General features: G+C 46.0%; 1 protein-coding gene across 1 annotated transcript in view; it reads left to right on the plus strand.

The window, feature by feature from the left end:
- Window positions 1-630: 630 nt before the first annotated feature.
- The window catches only part of SLC6A11 (solute carrier family 6 member 11), a 116,559-nt gene continuing 98,598 nt past the window's right edge, over window positions 631-18,591 (plus strand). Inside the window, exons 1-4 of the mRNA XM_047780844.1 lie at window positions 631-944; window positions 4,061-4,195; window positions 4,322-4,462; window positions 8,077-8,167. Coding sequence (XP_047636800.1) covers window positions 692-944; window positions 4,061-4,195; window positions 4,322-4,462; window positions 8,077-8,167 — 620 coding nt within the window. The 5' untranslated portion in view covers window positions 631-691. The remainder of the gene's footprint in view (window positions 945-4,060; window positions 4,196-4,321; window positions 4,463-8,076; window positions 8,168-18,591) is intronic.

An 18,591-nucleotide genomic window follows, 5' to 3' on the forward strand; every position in this document is an offset into this window, starting at 1 on the left:
ATCACCTAGGCACTTGTTAGAAACGCATAACCTCCAGAGCAGCCTCACCCACTAGATCAGGATGCAGTTTAACAAGACCCACAGGTGCTTGGTGTGCACATTAAAGTTGGAGAAACCTGTTCTACTATGACTTCTCTTATTAGAAATGGGAAAGTTTGGGGGTTACAGAGTGATGTAACTTTAGGGCTAGGTGTCTGGCGTCCAGCCTAGGCCTGAATGGATGAGGCCAGTGGGCAGGACAGAGGGAAGAAGCGGGCTCGGCGCGCGCAAGGTGCTCGGCGCGCGCAAGGTGCTCGGCGCGCGCAAGGTGCTCGGCGCGCGCAAGGTGCTCGGCGCGCGCAAGGTGCTCGGCGCGCGCAAGGTGCTCGGCGCGCGCAAGGTGCTCGGCGCGCGCAAGGTGCTCGGCGCGCGCAAGGTGCTCGGCGCGCGCAAGGTGCTCGGCGCGCGCAAGGTGCTCGGCGCGCGCAAGGTGCTCGCGGGCTCCCAGGCCGGGCCTAGCGGGACTGAGGCGACGTGGGCGCCGGGCGGGCCGGGCCGCCGCGCCGCGTCCCAGTCCCCGAGCTGGCCCGGCCCGGCCCCTCAGCTCCACCCCCTGCCTCCCCCTCCCGCCCGCTCGCGCCTCCTGAAAAGCCAGCCCGCCCGGGGCGGCGGCGCAGAGCCGGGCCCGGCGCACGAGGCAGCCAGCGCGGCCATGACGGCGGAGAAGGCGCTGCCTCTGGGCAACGGGAAGGCTGCCGAGGAGGCGCGGGAGTCAGAGGTGCTGGGTGGCGGCGGCGGCGGCAGCGCGGCGTCCGCGCGCGACCCGCGCGACAGGCGCGACAAGGCAGTGCACGAGCGCGGCCAATGGAACAACAAGGTGGAGTTCGTGCTGAGCGTGGCTGGGGAGATCATCGGGCTGGGCAACGTGTGGCGCTTCCCTTACCTGTGCTATAAGAACGGCGGAGGTGAGGCTGCAGGCAGTCCCAGGGAGAATGGGGTGAGGGGAGCCAGCCTGGTGGGGGCGGGGAGCTGGGGGTGATAGCGAAACCCCTCCCGCGCCTGCGTGTGGCGGGACCCTCGCGGAGAACGCCGGCCCTGGGCCACCTGGCGCGCAAGACTACACCTGGGCTAGGCTTGAGGCCCCAGTGCGCATGCGTGGGTGCCTCTTCGCACCTGAGTGTGCCGCCTGCTAGCACGCGGGGACTTGTCAGTCAGGTGTGTTCTGTCTCAGCATGAGGTTCAGAGCAAGACCAGGAGCCCTCGATGTTTGGAGCAGGAGACTGCCCCTTTTGAGGCTCAGCTTTCCAAGCTGGAGACCTGCAAGAAGGAAAAGGGCTCTGATAATGATTTGAGTAGGCTGGGGTTTTGCCCACTTACCAAAAAGCCAGCCTCAGGACTAAACTTTACTCGCCTCATCTCATTTCATCCTTCGAGTTACATGAGGAAATTAAGGGCCAGAGAAGTCACTCACTTAAGGGTAAAGATGGGATTCTGATATGAAAGGCCTTGTTTTAAAGTGTGATTGGACAGACACAGGGAGAACTCTTAGGTGAGGCATTGCTGTTTGATTTCCTGCCTTTCATTTGCTCTTAGGGTCCTTTCTAGGGCCGCTTGTCTGGGAAAACGGGCACCAAGCAGCTTCTTTTACTGGTCTCAGAGTCACTCACAACAGATAACAACAGCACTGATTTAATGTTTAGAAGATGTTTAAAGCTTGCAGGGAAGGCAGGGAGGGGAAGGTGATGAGGCAGTTATTTCTAGTGACAACAGGCCTGAGTCGGTTTGGTGGAGATTCAGCAGTGAACCCTCAAGTTTCCCAGCTCAAGGAAGGGGCTCCAGACTTCAGAAACCCCCACCTGTCCTATCTGCAGGACATCTGGCAGGTCCATGGCAAGGGATCTTGTGAAACCTTGAATGCACAGTTTCTTCAAGGAAAAGCCTGTGTCTATGTATTCCTCTCTTTGCTGGGTCCCTAAGCCCTCCAGCAGATCCTTAGACCCCGGTGAAGGTGGCTCAGAGGTTGGCCAGCAGGGACCACACTGTTAGGCTGCATGGAGCTGGACTTCCTGTGCAGGCAGCTGCAGGGAGAGTGAAAAGGGTACTGATTGGCCAGGGCCCTTTCTTTGGAGACATTCATCCTGAAGGCACAGGCTGCTCCAAGCCTGCCCTGCACTGGTAATGAAGTGGCTGCCGGTGTTGGTGGCTTGGCAAGTGGACTCAGAGACCTTGAACGTGCCCTGTGCCCTCAGCTGAGAATCCACCTCTCTTTGCACATTCAGCCCGTATAAGCTGCCATGTCCACTTAGACTCATGAGGAAACCCTTTAGGATAGTCCCAGGCAAGAGTTGTTTTAACATCTTTTTTTTTTTTAATGTAGGAAATTGTTATGCCAAAACAAAACAAAAAGCATTCCCAAAAGCAGAAAACAGTGTAACTTGCATTAATTACAAACTCTGCCTCAGATTTGGGAAAAAAAAAAAAAAAAAAAAAAGGTTGTAGTGAGTAAAGTTTAAAAATGAGTCATTTTTTTTTTTACTCAGCAAGAGTCTCTGTTGAGTGCACAGATATCCTGGTTTAATTGATCTAGTTACCTTACTAGCTTTGTGAATACAGAGGCCACAAGGCTTTCAGAAAGTGTTATCTATTAGATCCTAGAGGGTTCACGGTAAATTATAGCATATTAAGGAAACTTCTGTGGCTTGTTTTAATCACTTAGATTCAGCAAACAGACCCTCATGTTGTCTTTAACACATTTTCTGCCCTCTGATATAGTTGGACTATCTGCTTATCAACTGTTCACCTCTTAAAAAATATCTACTCAGCTCTCCTCATAAATTGCAACAATAGTTTAGTATTTCTTTCCCCATGTGAAACTTTGTAAAAATAATCTCTTGCCCGGAAAAGCTATGACCCTTTCAAAACCTGGTTAATATGGTCCTATTATCAGGATTGATCAAAATTGTTGCTGTTAATCCTGTGGTTAAAGAGACTTCATTTAGCAAAAAGCAATTGCAGTGAAAGCCTTCATTTGTGAGATCAGATGGTGGGGAATAACGTGTGGTGTTTTCATGCTTTGTTATTAGACGAGAGAGGGAATGAGGGATTTGGAAAAATCCCTTTCTGGTTGTAATGGCTCGTGTTCATCTCAGTTATTTAATTTGTTTCTCAGAAAGGGCCAGGCAGTGGGTATTGTGTTTCAAGATAGGAGCCCTAAAGCTTACTGTGGTCTTTTCTCAGATTGATTCAAAGCCAGCCTTTCTGGACCAACTCCTTATAACCCAACTCCATACCTGGGCTTCATGTACAAGGGCCTGGGAATCCTCATTGCACATCTCCTGGAAATTGCTTTTCTTTATGAAGAAGACTTTTTGCAGGTCATTTCCAAAGTAAGACGAAGAGGTTCCCCTCCCTTGGTGTGTTGAGGTTACTTTATTTATTTATTTATTTATTTATTTATTTGATTTATTTTTTGTATTTTTAGGGCTTCATCCAAGGCATATGGAAGTTCCCAGGCTAGGGGGTCTAATCCGAGCTGTTGCTGCCGGCCTACACCACAGCTCATGGCAATGCCAGATCCTTAACCCACCGAGTGAAGCCAGGGATCGAACCCTCAACCTCATGGTTACTCGTCGGATTCATTTCTACTGCACCACAAGGGGAACTCCAAGGTTACTTTAGAATGAGAAAAGAAAAGCTCAGCATTCAGGGAGGGAATGGATTTGACCTGTGCTGGAAGATATGAATAAAAGAGTCAAGCAGCTAACACAATTTCTTATGCTTTGTCATCTTAGCTGCACAACAAGTCTGTGAGTGAAGTGGTACAGATAATTAAGTATCAAAAGTATCCCATTTTACAGGTGAAGAAGTTGAGGCTGTGAGATGTGAGGTAGAATCAAGGGAGTAGGGGGTGGGTGGAGAGCACAAACCCAGGGTCACGCTTTCTAACTGGTCCTCATGGTGGGAACTTGAGCTCAAGCTCAGAGAATATTCCCTCTTGCCTATAGTTGGTGCTTATTAAATGGCCGAACACAAGGTGGTGGGGCCAATTTCAACCTCATTCCCTTACTTTGCACCCTTGCAGGGGCATTCCTGATTCCCTATGTGGTGTTTTTTATATGCTGTGGAATTCCTGTCTTTTTCCTGGAAACGGCTCTGGGACAGTTTACAAGTGAAGGCGGCATTACGTGTTGGAGAAAAGTGTGCCCTTTATTTGAAGGTAAGTGCTGAATTACTCAGAAAAGAAAATGATGCCTGGGTGATAGCAAGCTGTGAAGAGTGGCTGAACACTGCTTTAACAAGGTGGAAAGAGGCTCAAATCACTGCTTTGCCTTTCTTCTCTCAGGCATTGGCTACGCAACGCAGGTGATTGAGGCCCATCTGAACGTGTACTACATCATCATCCTGGCATGGGCCATTTTCTACCTGAGCAACTGCTTCACCACCGAGCTCCCCTGGGCCACCTGTGGGCACGAGTGGAATACAGGTATGGCCCCCAGGGTGGGTCTCTCTGCTGATCCTGCTGGGGGATATGGGATTGGTGATGTGTCGTGTCTCTTGCTATGAGTCCAGGTTCTGTGGAAACTGGGGGTTATTTCTGCACCTGGTCGGTACACTCTGTGAGTTCAGAGCTCTGAACATGAGCTGAGCACTGGCATAGGGATCAGCATTGGGAGAAGAATGGTGATAGTCTTTCCTTGCTTTGCCAAACACAGAGACTGAGCCCTTTGGGGACAGAGCAGGGGTATGAGGAAGAAGCACTAAACTGAGATTCAGGGCTTCATGCTGCAGTTCCAGCCCTGCCTCTGAGTGTCAGATTTTCCTCTGTAAAATGAAGGTGTTAGATTAAATCAAGGCTTGCAGACAGGGAACCTGTAAGCCAGTTAGCCTTTAGATAAGTGACCAGAAAATTTCAAAAATGATTTGATTGCCCAAATTGAAAAATTAGAAGACTTGACCTGAAAATGTAGGTTTCCACTTTCTCTTGAAAAATTGAAAAGACCTGGCAACACCACAGTTACATTCCCACATTCTTACTTGGCAACAGGGGCTGCATCTGAGAAGCAGCTGTGGCCTTTGCATGAAGCATCTGTCCTCCAGCTGGCCGCAGTCCCCACCCAGCCCACCCTGCCCATTTGCTGTACCTGTCCAACCAAGGTAGAAACTTGAATGCACCACTATCTTCCCTTGAATGGATAACTTTGTAGATTACTTTGGACTCTAATATACTATTCGCTCTTCATTTTGTTGTCTTAGCAGGATCGAGTCTTATAATCTAAGGAAGGCAGATATTTCCCGAACCATATCTATCGAGGCTGTGCTTAGTACACACATCACTAATTGATTCTAGAACTATCCCTTTTTGAGTCTAGCCTTGACCTCTGAACTCTTCTCAGTAGTGCTCTAGGCAGCCACTGCCTTTTGACCCAAATTGGCAAACATGCTTTAACCTACTCACCATTGTGTTGTCGCCTGTGGTTGGCTTTTCCCTGGAAGTGGCCAGTATCTCCTGAAGGCTGAGATACAATAAGACGATCAGATGCTGGTCACCAGCAGAAGGAACAGCAGGCATTAGGCCAGGAAAATGGTGTGAACTAGCTTTTGCCCTGCATGACTTTGCCTTGCCCCTCTCCCTGCCACATTGTGTGAGGTCTCATTTTCTCTCCCTGGTTCTTAACCTTTCTTTACCCAGGAACCTCATGAAGATATGTATCAAACTAAAATTCAAGGACATATTCTTAGAGGCCTATGAGTCCTCCATGGTAATTTAATTTAATTGTGTGTATTTATTTTGAGGATACTCTAAAAATATGTGCATGTTCTGGCTCATCTTCACAGCCACCTTATGAGCGAGGACAGTCAGGGGATCTCGGTGCCTGATTTTGTCCCTGTTTATAATTTAAGATGCATTCTTGGTGAATAGGATGATGCTGGCCAAGGGAAAAAGAACAGAGTTTTAATGCATAAATGGTTATTGACAATAAGTCCAGCCAAAAACACAACAAACTGTAGGAACAAAGATTTTGCAAACATGTGACCCAAGAAAAATGGTGGTAGAGAAGTTCCCATCGTGGTGCAGCAGAAGTGAATCTCACTAGGAACCATGAGGTTGTGGGTTCAATCCCTTGCCTCGCTCAGTGGGTTAAAGATCTGGAGTTGCTGTGGTCTGTGATGTAGGTCGCAGACACGGCACAGATCTGGAATTGCCGTGGCTGTGGTGTAGGCCGGCAGCTGCAGCTCCAGTTCAACCTCTAGCCTGGGAACCTCCATATGCTTAGGGTGTGGCCCTAAAAAGCAAAAAAGCAAAAAAAAAAAAAAAGGTGGTAGAATTGAGTCTCAAATAGCTCATGGAAGAATAAGCAATCTGAACCCCATAGACCCTGCCTCCTCTCTGTCAGTTCTTTTTTTCTGTTGAGAAATCCATTTATTCTCACAAGATGGTTTTTTCGTACACATCCATTTTATGCTATCAATTTGAATTGTGTTGGTTCTATAGTTTATTTGGTATTTAGCTTGTAAATTCCAGCTTATAGCTGTATGAATATAATAATCACAAAGACTTTATAACTCATTATTTGTACATAGTTATATGTTTTAGTAAACATACCTTCTCAATCTTGGGTGTCTGAGAAATGCTTTTACTCTAGACAAAAAAAATTGAGAAACATTGTTTTGGAGAAGCAGATCAAAGCTAAGGGCTCTTCTCTCTCTCAAAAAAGCACAAGGGCACATTCAAGCATTTTGCTTATACTAGCAGGTTCCCAGACTCCTCTTAGGACTGTCTGGGGACACACAGACTACCTCCTCACCTAATATGGTTGGCACTTATCTAGAGAACTGGGAAGGGGGCAGACACGTGGAACGTTTTCCCAGTAGACTGTAAACCTTTCTTCCAATGCTTTGCAACTCCCTTTCTCTGAAGGCATGTGACCACTTGCACTTGCAATGTGTGAAACAGTATGTATAGGATGTGCTTCCTGCTCCAGAGATTTTACATGTAGTTGGGGGTTTGTGCACATGTCAGGAGAGAGAAATGCCAGAATGTGGTCAAACACTGACACACAGTGGCCCCGTGCTGGCCACTGTGCTGAGTGCAGGACCTGTCCTCAGGGAGCTCAGTCTGGTGAAGAAGGTGGCTCTCTGAACAGGGAGATGCTGTAAAGAGGCCTGGATCCCATGGTGGCAGACAGAACCAGGCAATGACCATGGCAAAGGAGGTGGCACCTGACTGGTAATGATTCTGTGTTCTTCCCCTAACTGGCTGGTGGCTTGTGAGAAGGACGAGGGGGTGGGGTGGGTAGGTGGAGTCCCCTCAACAACTTCTGAACCTTGATTCTTTTCAAAGTAAAGGGGATTGGAGAAGGTGATTCCTTGAAGCACCTTTAAATTCTGCCTTCCTTAGAATTCGGGCAAGGGAGATCAAGGAAGGCTTCCTGGAGGAGAGGTTAATGGGCTGATCTGGGCCTTAAAGGATGAACACTAAGATGTTTTGTGTATGAGATTCAAATCTCCCTTAGTCATCGAGTTTGATGAAATTAGAAGAGATCTTCAACAAATCCTTTCTTGGATCAAATGAGGAATATGAAGGAACAAGGGATTTCTTTACACACTTGGATGTTATTTCATCCAATCAGCAGCTCTGACATTAGCCTCTTTTTCCACGAAGGAAAAGTGAGTCTCAATTGCATTACTGGCCCAGGGACACCATGGCTGACACCCTCCTTTAGCCCCGTTGTTCCTGCCAGGGCCACTGAGCCAAACAGGTCAATGGCGTCGACAGGCTTTAGTCAGGGAAGTGGAAGAGGGGAAAGATTTGGGAACAAAGCTGGAGGAAGGAATTTGAAAGGGCATATTAGTGTGAATAGGAGAGAGGAGGTGCCGCCCCCCCCACCCCCAAACTTCTGCCTCTGTTCCAGTCAAGCCAAGCCTCCCTCTTAAACTGTTTGTAAGTGATCGATTTTCTCCAGTGTGCTCTGAGGCATGTTTACCTGGAGTGGCTGGGTGAAACCGCCTGGCTGCACCATCAGCTATGAGTGTTTTCCAAGATGCAGCCCTCACGAGGTTAATTTTCTTGTGTTTCTTGTCTTGTTTCCACTGTAGAGAACTGTGTGGAGTTTCAGAAACTGAATGTGAGCAACCACAGCTACGTGTCCCTGCAGAATGCCACCTCCCCCGTCATGGAGTTTTGGGAGTAAGTGGAAACACCTTGTCTCCTTTGGCCGGTGGGGGCTCTGTGCTGGTGCTGCTCGGTTATCGTGGCCCCCACCTCCAGCCTCGGACCCCTTGGCTTCTGTGAGCATCTGACTGCTTTGGAAGTTACAGTGGAGATCTTGAGAGGTTTCCCAAAGGGGCCCCCAAGAGAAATGCTTCCTTGTTCTTTGATGACATGTCCACGTGCCTAGTTACTTACTGGGGCAAGAAGTGCTTGTTAAAATGATGGGCAGTTTAAAAATTCATTTTTAGCAAAAGAGAGGATTTGATGTGTTTGCAGTAAACTAAGTCAAGAGTACATTCAGCCTGGAAAGCAGAAGTCTCGGGGGGAACAGGTTAGCTTTCTCTCAGTAGCTGCAATGTCATGCGGAAAGGAAGTAGATCAACTTTAATGGATAGAGGTTGTAAAGAAGTAGGTTTTAAATGTACTTAAGAGCCTAGCCTCACCAAGCTGTCTGCAAGTTCTTCTGAAGGTTGTGAGCCCTCGTTCCTGAAAGTGTTTGACCAGCGTAGGGCTGCTGATGGCTGTTGGGAAGGTTTCTGGACCCACTGACATGATAGGCAGTAATTGGGTGGGAGGGCATTTTCCCAGAGATGGGCATTTTTTGTCAGTGTTCCAAAGGGAGCTGTGACCCAGGAGTTACAGAGCTGCCACAAACAGTTGTACAAGTTGCTCACTGCATGACCCTAGAGGGCATCGTTTACATTGTGAATGTGCAGAATTGTGCAATGCCGCAGGATTTGAAGAGACGTTTCCTCTGGGTGTTGAAGCCTGGCTAAATGCTTTGAGGCTTTTCAGTTTTAAAAGGTCTGGCTTCATTGAAGAATCTCCCCTACGCTAATGTTGACTAATAGTAGAGTAGAGGGGCAGTGGCCTTAGGAATGATTTTTATTCTTTTCCCAGATACCATTCTTCTCCTTCCTACTCTAGAGGTCATTATCCTGAATTTAGATTTATCATTCTATAAAATGCATGTAAAGAATATGAGTTTATAATTTTCAATATAGATTATATATACATATAATAGTTCTCTCTCCACACACACATACATATACAAATACATATATATTTGTATCTCCAAATCATACCTAGCTCCTTCTTGCATGTTTTAAAATTTTATGTTAATGGTATCCATGACTTACATTTTTATAACTTTGTTCCTTTGTTCAATATTGGTTTTGAAATGGTCTCCATGTGGATACATGTAGCTTTGCTTCATTCATTTTGTTCCTGCTGTTTAATATCTCCAAGAGACTACACGATATTTAGCTGGCTCTTTTTGATGGGCATTTAGACCATCTCCCATTTCCCATTATGATTAAGCACATTGAATGAATGTCTTATTTGTGCTTCTCTGCACAAATGAAGGTAGCTAGAACATATACCTAAGAGTGGAATTACTGGGGATAAGGTCTACACGTTGTCAGTTTTATCAGATTATGTCCAATTGCTTTTTAAAGGGACTATTCTGTTATACTTTCCAAATGAGAATTTCTACTGCTTCCCATTCTAGATCTAGGCACTTGATCTGGCCAGAGTTTTTAAGTTCTGCCAGTGTAAGGGACACAAAATTGCATCTCACTGTTCTAAATTTGTATTCTGTAATTACTTGTGAGGTTGAGCATCTTTTCTTTTTTTGTTTTTGTTCTTCTCTTTTTGGGTTTTTCATCTGTAAACTTCCTGCTCATATCCTTTTCTCTTTGGACTATCTTTTCTCATAGGTAGGAATTCTTGATACATTCTAAATTTTAATACCCTTGCTGCAAACAGCTTTTCTTAGGGTGTAGCTTTTCTTTCTCATTTATGTGTGGCATATAGGAGTTTCATTTTTATTGAGTTCAAATTTGCCAATATTTTTCTTTTTACTTTGCATAGTTGGTGACGTACTTAAGATATAGTTTCCAACCTCAAAGTTGTAAAAAAAATTTTTTTTCTAGGTTTTCATCTAAAAGTTTTAAACTTTTGATTTTTCAAATTCAGGAGTATAATCTAATCTACCTGGAATTTTATTTTTGCATATGGTACGGGATAGGAATCCAGGTCTTTTTAAAATACAAATAACCAGGAGTTCTCGTCGTGGCTCAGTGGTTAACGAATCCGACTAGGAACCATGAGGTCGTGGGTTAGATCCCTGGCCTTACTCACTGCGTTAAGGATCCAGTGTTGCCGTGAGCTGTGGTGTAGGTTGCAGACGCAGCTCGGATCCCACATTGCTGTGGCTGTGGTGTAGGCCGGTGTCTGCAGCTCTGATTAGACCCCTAGCCTGGGAACCTCCATATGCCTCAGATGCGGCCCTAGAAAAGGCAAAAAGACAAAACAAACAAACAAACAAACAAAAATACAAATAACCAACTTCTCCAGCTGTACTTGCTGAATCCTTCATCCTTTCCCTACTGGTTTGTATTACCATATTCCATGTAAAGTTTTCCTGAAAGCATAGATCTGTTTGGGGGCTCTCTTTTCTGTTCTTTTCATCTCTTTTGTTAATTGTGTGTCAGTACTACACCTATAGTTCAATTTTAAGCCTTGGGCTTATAAGCCAGGTCCCTTGCTTTGCTCTTTTCTGAAATTTTTTAAGTCTTCCAGATGCATTTTAGAACCAGCTCATCAAGTTAACAAAAAAACAAAAAAAAACCCACTAAAGAACAAAACAACTCTGTGGGGGTTTTGTCTGAAGGACTATTGAACTAATAGGTTAATTTGAGGAAAATTGATATATTTGTGATTGAGCCTCTCTGTCCAAGAACATGGGAGAGCCCTTCATTTATTTAGGTTTTTTGAAATGCCTGATGAAGTAGTGCTACCTGATGTGGTTGGCAGAGAAGCAGCATTAGAATTACCTGGTTTGAAATGCAAACTCCGTAGCTCTCTCCCGACCTACTGAGTAATATTACCAAATAGAGCATCCATACATATGACTTTGTGCTAGGGTGGAAGCTACTTTGCAGGTGGGCCCATGTGGCCTTTCCCAGCTTCATTGGACTATGGTTTCCCAGAGGAATGCTTTGGAGCTGCACATTTGAGGGTCTGCAAAACATGGTCTCTGTGCTCCTTTAGAGACTCCATCCTGAAATCCCACAATGGATGAAGTCTCTGTGTAACATATGTTCTTTTGCACCACTCATTTCCTTTGTAACATGTATGGAAAACCTCAGTTAAATTATTATTTGTGCATTGTCTGAATTCTCCAAGAGGTGGTCATGAAGCAGCACCATTTTTGGCTTTGCTCGCTACTGACTATCTACGGAAGGCCCTGGCGAATGTTTACAGAGTATACAGGTACATGAGAGAAAGGCAAGCAGGCAGTATTTTCTAGAAAATACTGCAGGAAGAGAGTCAAAGTGGGCTCTGGCAAGAACTCATCCTGTCATGAAGCTCCCCAGCCAGCAGCACTGACTGCTTTGGGGATCCCTGTGTAATATCCCTATCATCCACTCATTTGGACACTGTGGGGTGGGAGGGGACAGCTAGTCTTTGTCTTCACATGTAACTGGACCTTTTTGTGTGGTACTTGGTCATTCAAGATGAAAGTCCATGGAAGGACGAACCATGGTTCTAGTTGTCTGCTCCGATTGCATTTCTATCATCTATGCAGTGTTGAAATCTGTATCCTAGTACTCAACTACTGGCTTGACACTCCTTCCTTTGTAAGATGTTGTTTTGGTTTGGTTTGGTTTGGTTTGCTTTTGGCCACTGCAGTGGCAACGCCATATACTTAACCCACTGTACCACAAGAGAACTCCTGTAAGATGTTTTTATCAGGCAGCTTGAATTCATCTTGTCTCCAGAGGTGAACTTGGAGCATAGAGACTGTGTGAGATGTCCGTAGCATCCTAGGAAAAGCTCTTTGGGGCCATGTTTGAGAAGAGTTGAAAGCTATGCTATTCAGTAAAAATATCTATTACTTTTGATTGAGTCAAATTCTGAAAAATATTTTCCTGTGCAATCATTTGAAATCTTTCCCCTCCTCCACCAGCCTTACCCCACCCCTGAATGCTAGCATTCCGCTAAATACAGCCCAGCAGACACTTTGGTAGAAGGAAGCCCTTCCTTAAATTCAGCCAAAGGTTGGCTTCTAGGGCTTTGGATAGAACATGCCTAATTCCTTTTCCTTGACACTTCAGGAAGTGACAGCCCTTCAACTGTTGGATCAAATAGCCTCAAAATTGTTTCTTGCCTAGTTCTCTTGCTGTCTCTTTGTGTGACCAGTTCTCATGTCCAGTGTGCTCTTATTGTCTTGTTTCACTGCCTTTAACTCCATGGAGCTCATTCAGAGCCACTTTGCTTTGTTAGAATAGACTGCCTCGGCCATCTGCTTGTTCATTTGTTCAACAAACGTCTGAGTTCCTGGTTCCCTTCACATATTTGGGAAAGGAAGATGTGTAAGACGCAGTTCTAACCCTTGAGAAGCAGAGGGGAGAGAAGCCCGTAGATTCCCCTAAAATCAGTGACAAGGTCTACTTCCCTGCCTACCGTTGGCCACAGCTTCATTCTGACCTTGGGCATCTGGTATCTTGAAGATTCCTTTTTTCTTTTCAGGGAATAGTTAAAAGTACTAACTTCAGAGCTCCCGCCATGGCACAGTGGGTTAAGAATCCAGTTGCAGCAGTTTGACCCCTGGCCCTGTGCAGTAGGTTAAAGGGTCTAGCATTTCCACAGCTGTGGCTTGGAGTCATTCCCTGGCCAGAGAATGTCTCTGTGCCATGGGTGTGGCCATAAAGAGAAAAGAAAAAATGACTGGCTTAGCCAGTGAGAACAGCTCGGGCTCTGCATCAGTCCTGGATTCTGGCTTGGGCAGGGGGGCTGTGGAGCAGGGGCTGCTTGTCTTCCTGGTGTCTGATTTCAAAATCAGGCCACCCTGGTTTCCTTTAGTAACTCATTATGCGTCTGGCACCTGTGCGTTTATCTCAGTATGTTTGCAGTTCTACATTTTTGCGACCATGTCCTCTGGTGGAATTGAGTGCTATAGGAGTGTAGCCAGCACTGGAGTGTCAGATGGACTTTGGTCTGTTTTTATGTCCCTCTCTCATGCCCTCTGGTCCCTCTCATCCAGGGTTTTGCAAGCAAGTCCATGCTGGCCATGTACACAGTTGAAATCGCTTTTGCGTGGCATCCGTTCAACACACATTTGTTGAGAGCATATTGTGTGCTGAGCCTGCATTAAGCTCTAAGGGTGTTAGGTTCTATATTTTTATTCAGAAGGATGCAGTCTTGTCTTTCTGGTTTATCTTTACTGGAGGAAGTTTTAAAAATTTGTTTATTTCTAACGCATGTGGCCACTTGACTTCCTTTAGACACAAAATTTGGGCTCAGAAGAACTGGAATGAAACTCTAGTTCTTTCTGTGGACCTGGGGCCACCCCTGCCTCCCTCTGACTCATCCAGCTGCCTTCTCTGCACTGGCTTCTCTCTGTCCTTTGGATGTCCTGGGCTTGTCCTAGCCTGTCTCAGGCTTTTGTGTAGCAGAGTCCCTTTGCTTAGAAGGTTTCCCAGCAGATCCTTGTGTGTCTGGCTCCTTCTATCACTGAGTTTTAATTCAAGTATTATTTGGGAAGCTCTCCCTGAGCATCAGGCTGAATCAGCACCCCAGTCACTTTCAACCCCATCTCTCTGTTTTATTGTTTGCTTAGGACTTATCTGAAATCCTTGTGTCTTTTTTATTAATTTATTCTCCCTCTCCCTCCATTAGACTCTAAACCCTGTGCCAGCAAGGACTGTCCTGTTTTGTTCCGCATTGACTTGCCGGCATAGTCTTGGTACTCAAGATAATTGAAATGCGTGGATGGAAGAATGAATGAATGAATGAAATTTTCCTAACCCCATGGCATTCAGTGTCCTCTTACTTTGCCTTTGTCCTCTCTGTGGAAAAGTATAAGTTCCCAGGTTCAGAAACATAATTCATAGGTCATCTTGCTTTTAAAGAAGTGGGTTCTCTGGTGAACCCTTAATTTCCTTATTGCAAAAGTAATCCATGTTTTTGTAGAAAATATGGGAGGTTCGTTTGAATAAAAGAAGAGAAAAACCAAGATGGGATTTCATTTTCCATGCTGCTAAAGCAGGGTGGAGTTACTTGCTAAAGTCTACTGTTCTGACTGCCTTGTATCCACCAGACCCACCCTGGTAACCATCCCTGAAGCCTGAACCAGGCCTCACCTCATGGGGTGGAGAGTAGTGCTTCTCCACTGCCAGGAACAGAAGCCCTAGTCCTTTTGTCACTACCACCAGCAACTTTCTGCCCTAAGTCATCGGCACCAGGGGTGCCTGCTGACCCAGAGCCCCCAGACCCCAGAAGGACCAGTCCTGATGGTGATGCTGTCTGAACACTGTGCTGAGATCAGGAGCTCAGGGTAGAGGCATGGCTTGTATGTCCACATGTCAAAATTCTCCTTACATTATTGTATTAGGATGTAGGATGCAGAGACCTGGACTCGAAAGCCAGACAGCAAGAATTTGAATCCTGTTGCTTCTGCTTACCAGCTTTGGCTCATTACTTAAATCTCTCTGCAACTCATTTTCTTTGTCTGCAAAATGAGAGGAGGAGGCAGAGGAGAAAGCAGAGCCATTGGGCTTTAGTAAGTGCTGAAGAGCTGAGATCTCCTGCTATTATCCGTTGTTGATCAATAGAGTAAAGATACTTGTGTGTAAAATAAGCTACAAGGGTCTTACACTCAGTAATGGGAGACAGTGATTTACTAAACCACAAGAGTTCTGTCTGAGGTTCCTTTTACATCCTGACAGAGGCAGTGAGCGATGGGAAGTCATGTTTATTTATTATGCACCTACTGTGTACCCTGGCCCTGAGCATGGACCGCCAGGCACGTTACTTCATTTCGTGCACCCACCCAATGGATAAACACTGTGACATTACTGGACAGAGTCTCATCTCACTCGGGATTCTGAGGCCAAGAGAAGTTAAGAGATTTATCCAAAATACCTGTCTTGGCTAGCAAGAGCCAGAGCTGGGCCAAGAGCTAGCCTCTCTCATCCAGCCTGGTCTCTCCATCCTTCTGGGCGTGCTTCTCCTGTCTGTGTCTGAAATGCCATCAGCTGCCTGATTGATCTTGGGGCAGAATCCCACTGGGATGTCCCTCCTCTCTGCAGCCCTGTGGCCCTGGGTTCTTGAAGGGAGAGTTCTGCGGCAGATGGAAAGGTATAATTGCTGGAGGGAGGGAGGAACTAGTGAAGACAGATTGAAGTCTCAAGTGCCCAGCACAGACACACACAATGAAAAACCTGTGGGGTTATGTCGTCTTGGATTTCAAGAGGTTCCTTTGGGAAATGACTTGAACCTTGCTTTTAATAGAATACTGTGGTTTCCAGCTGAGCCAGGCCTTGACTGTGAGGTGAGTGGACTCTGATTTGCTGTGATGACAAATGTAAATTGATGCTGGTCTCCTGGTGTATAGCTTGTGGCCCTGCAGCTGGTGGCACAAGGGATTAATGAGTGACTTTAATTCTGGCTCGGGCACAGGGTAACTCAGAAGAGGCCATTACCAAAGTTTAGTGCATCATCTCAAATCCACATTATTTCTAATAAAACCAGAAGCAAGTATTTGAAGCTTAACAGATTTACATGCATGGCGCATGCACACACACAGTCTGCTCCATGCTTTCCCTGGAAGACACCCCCAGGATGAGGAAGCACCAGAGCTGGGACCTGACTCTCCCACTGATTGGTGGAGACATGGGTATGTGATTTTGAACCTCAGTTTCCTCCCTGGCAAATGGTGCCCCTCACCACCATTCCAGGTGCTGTCAGCATAAAGCAACAGGGGTAGGAAGGTAGTAACTGGTCAACGATACTCTTTCATCTCTTCATCTCACCCATTCTCAGCCTGTCCACCATCCCCCACCCTACAGCTCAGGTAGATGAGGTGACATGTAAGAAAGAAAGTCCTGGCGGGGTGCATTGGACTGTGGACCCACTCCCATCCCAGCCCTTTTGTCCAGGGCTTTTCCCAATGTCACGTATGCCTTTTCTGCCCACTGTTCCTCTGTAGTAGACAGTGGCTCTCTGCCAGCCCCAACACAGAATATCTCAGAAGGGCAAAGCCGAGTAAGGTATTGGACCTTTCTGGGGCTTTCAGCCACTTGTAAAGCAGAGCTTCTGTATCGGGAGAGTCCAGGGGCTGGGAAGGCTTGGGCAGCACTTTGGGACTGTGCTGAGTCCTGGCAAGGGGGAGAGGGGCAGGAATCTGAGGGTCCTGGGACCCCAGCCACAGGGCAGGAAGATCTTTTCTGCAGCATGAGATCCCTACTTCCAGGCTCCTTACTGCCTCCACTTTGCAGGAACTTACCTTCCAGCCATGCCAGATCGGAACAGGCATTGAACTTGGGGTCAAGAGACAGGTGCAAGGCCAGGCTCTGCCACTTACCAGTTTGTGATCTATGGCAAGGTAAATGTCTACTTAGAGCCTCAGTTTGCTCTGAGCAATGGGTGTAAAACAAGATCACACACACGATAGTGCCCAGTGTTCTGTTCCAAAGTGTATTCTGCACAAGTTAGGAAACATGGCTTTGGAAAGACCAAAACGTGTTGGAGCACATCCCTCTTAACATTTTTTTATTCACTTTGTGGTATAATTTATATACCATAAAGTGCACCCCATTTAGGTGTACAAGTCAGTGGTTTTTGAGTAAATTTGCCAAGTGTGAAATTAACACCACAAGGTAGGTTGGGGATGTTTCCATCACCCTACCAAGACCTCTCACTCCCACCCCTAGGTGCCCATTTACCTACTTTCTGTTTCTGTGGATTTGCATGGTCTGGACATTGCGTATTAAATGGCATCATACATGTGTGGTCTTTTGTCACTGTCCTCTTTCGCTTAGCATGTTTCCGGGGGTTCATCCATGATCTAGCTCGTATCACAGCTTTAGTCCTTTTCATAGTTAAATAATATTCCATTGCATAGCTTGACTATAACTTGTCTATTCATTGATGGACATTTGGGTGATTTTCAGTTTGGGGCTATTTGTGAATAACCCCAAACTGAAATGGCTGAGTTTTATTTTATTTTTATTTTTATTTGTCTTTTCTAGGGCTGCACTTGCAGCATATGGAGGTTCCCCAGGCTAGGGGTCTAATCGGAGCTGTAGCTGCCAGCCTACACCACAGCCACAGCAATGCCAGAACCGAGCCGCATCTGCGACCTACACCACAGCTCATGGCAGCACCGGATCCTTAACCCACTGAGCGAGGCCAGGGATTGAACCCGAAACCTCATGGTTCTTAGTCGGATTTGTTAACTACTGAGCCACAACGGGAACTCCATGAGTTTTATGTTTAGCTTTTTAAGACACTGTCAGACTTTCCCAGTGTGGCTGGCTGAACCATTTTACATTCCTACTAGAAAAATGCCAGGGTTTCATTTCTCTGTGTTCTCAAGGACACTTATTATTATCTGTATTTTTGGTTATAGCTATTGTCGTGGGTGCACCCTAGTGGGTGTGAAGTGGTGTCTCATTGTGGTTTTAATTTGTAGTTTTTTTGTTTTGTTTTGTTTTGTTTTGTTTGTTTTGTTTTGTTTTGTTTTAGGGCCCCACTTGTAGCATATGGAGGTTCCCAGGCTAGGGGTCAAGTGGAAGTACAGCTGCTAGCCTATACCACAGCCACAGCAATGCCAGATTCAAGCTGCATCTGCAACCTACACCACAGCTCACAGCAATGCTGGAGATTTGAGCCACTGAGCGAGGCCCGGGATCAAACCCACATCCTCATGGATCCTAGTCAGGTTCAATAACCCCCGAGCCATGACGGGAACTCCTTAATTTGCACTTTGATAGGGGAACAATTCCAAGTAAGTTTGGGAAACTTTGAGTGAAATAGAGCTATAGCCTCGTCTTTACTGCAGGACTTCTCAGAGCCTTTAATATTCTGATGAGTATTGAAACTCTCTAAGAAGGGCTACAGGCTTCTCCCATCCAAGTATAAAAAGTAAGTCAGAAAGAGAAAGACAAATACCATATGATATCACTGATATCTGGAATCTAATATACAGCACAAATGAACTTTCCACAGAAAAGAAAATCATGGACTTGGAGAATAGACTTATGGTTGCCTAGTGGGAGAGGGAGGGAGTGGGATGGATTAGGAGCTTGGGGTTAATGGATGCAAACTATTGCTTCTGGAATGGATTAGCAATGGGATCCTGCTGTGTAGCACTGAGAACTATGTCTAGTCACTTATGACTGAGCATGATAATGGGAGAAAAAAGAATGTATACATGTATATGTAACTGGGTCACCTTGCTGTACAGTAGGAAAAAAAAATTGTATTGGGGAAATAACAATAAAAAATATATATATAAAAAAAGAAGAGCCACAGTGTGTAGCCATTTCTCAGTGAGGTTCTGGTGTTACCTGGGAACTCAGGGTGTCTAAAGGATTAGTGTTCTCTGAGAA

This window comes from Phacochoerus africanus, chromosome 1 (genome assembly GCF_016906955.1).
Source record: "Phacochoerus africanus isolate WHEZ1 chromosome 1, ROS_Pafr_v1, whole genome shotgun sequence".
NCBI lineage: Eukaryota > Metazoa > Chordata > Mammalia > Artiodactyla > Suidae > Phacochoerus > Phacochoerus africanus.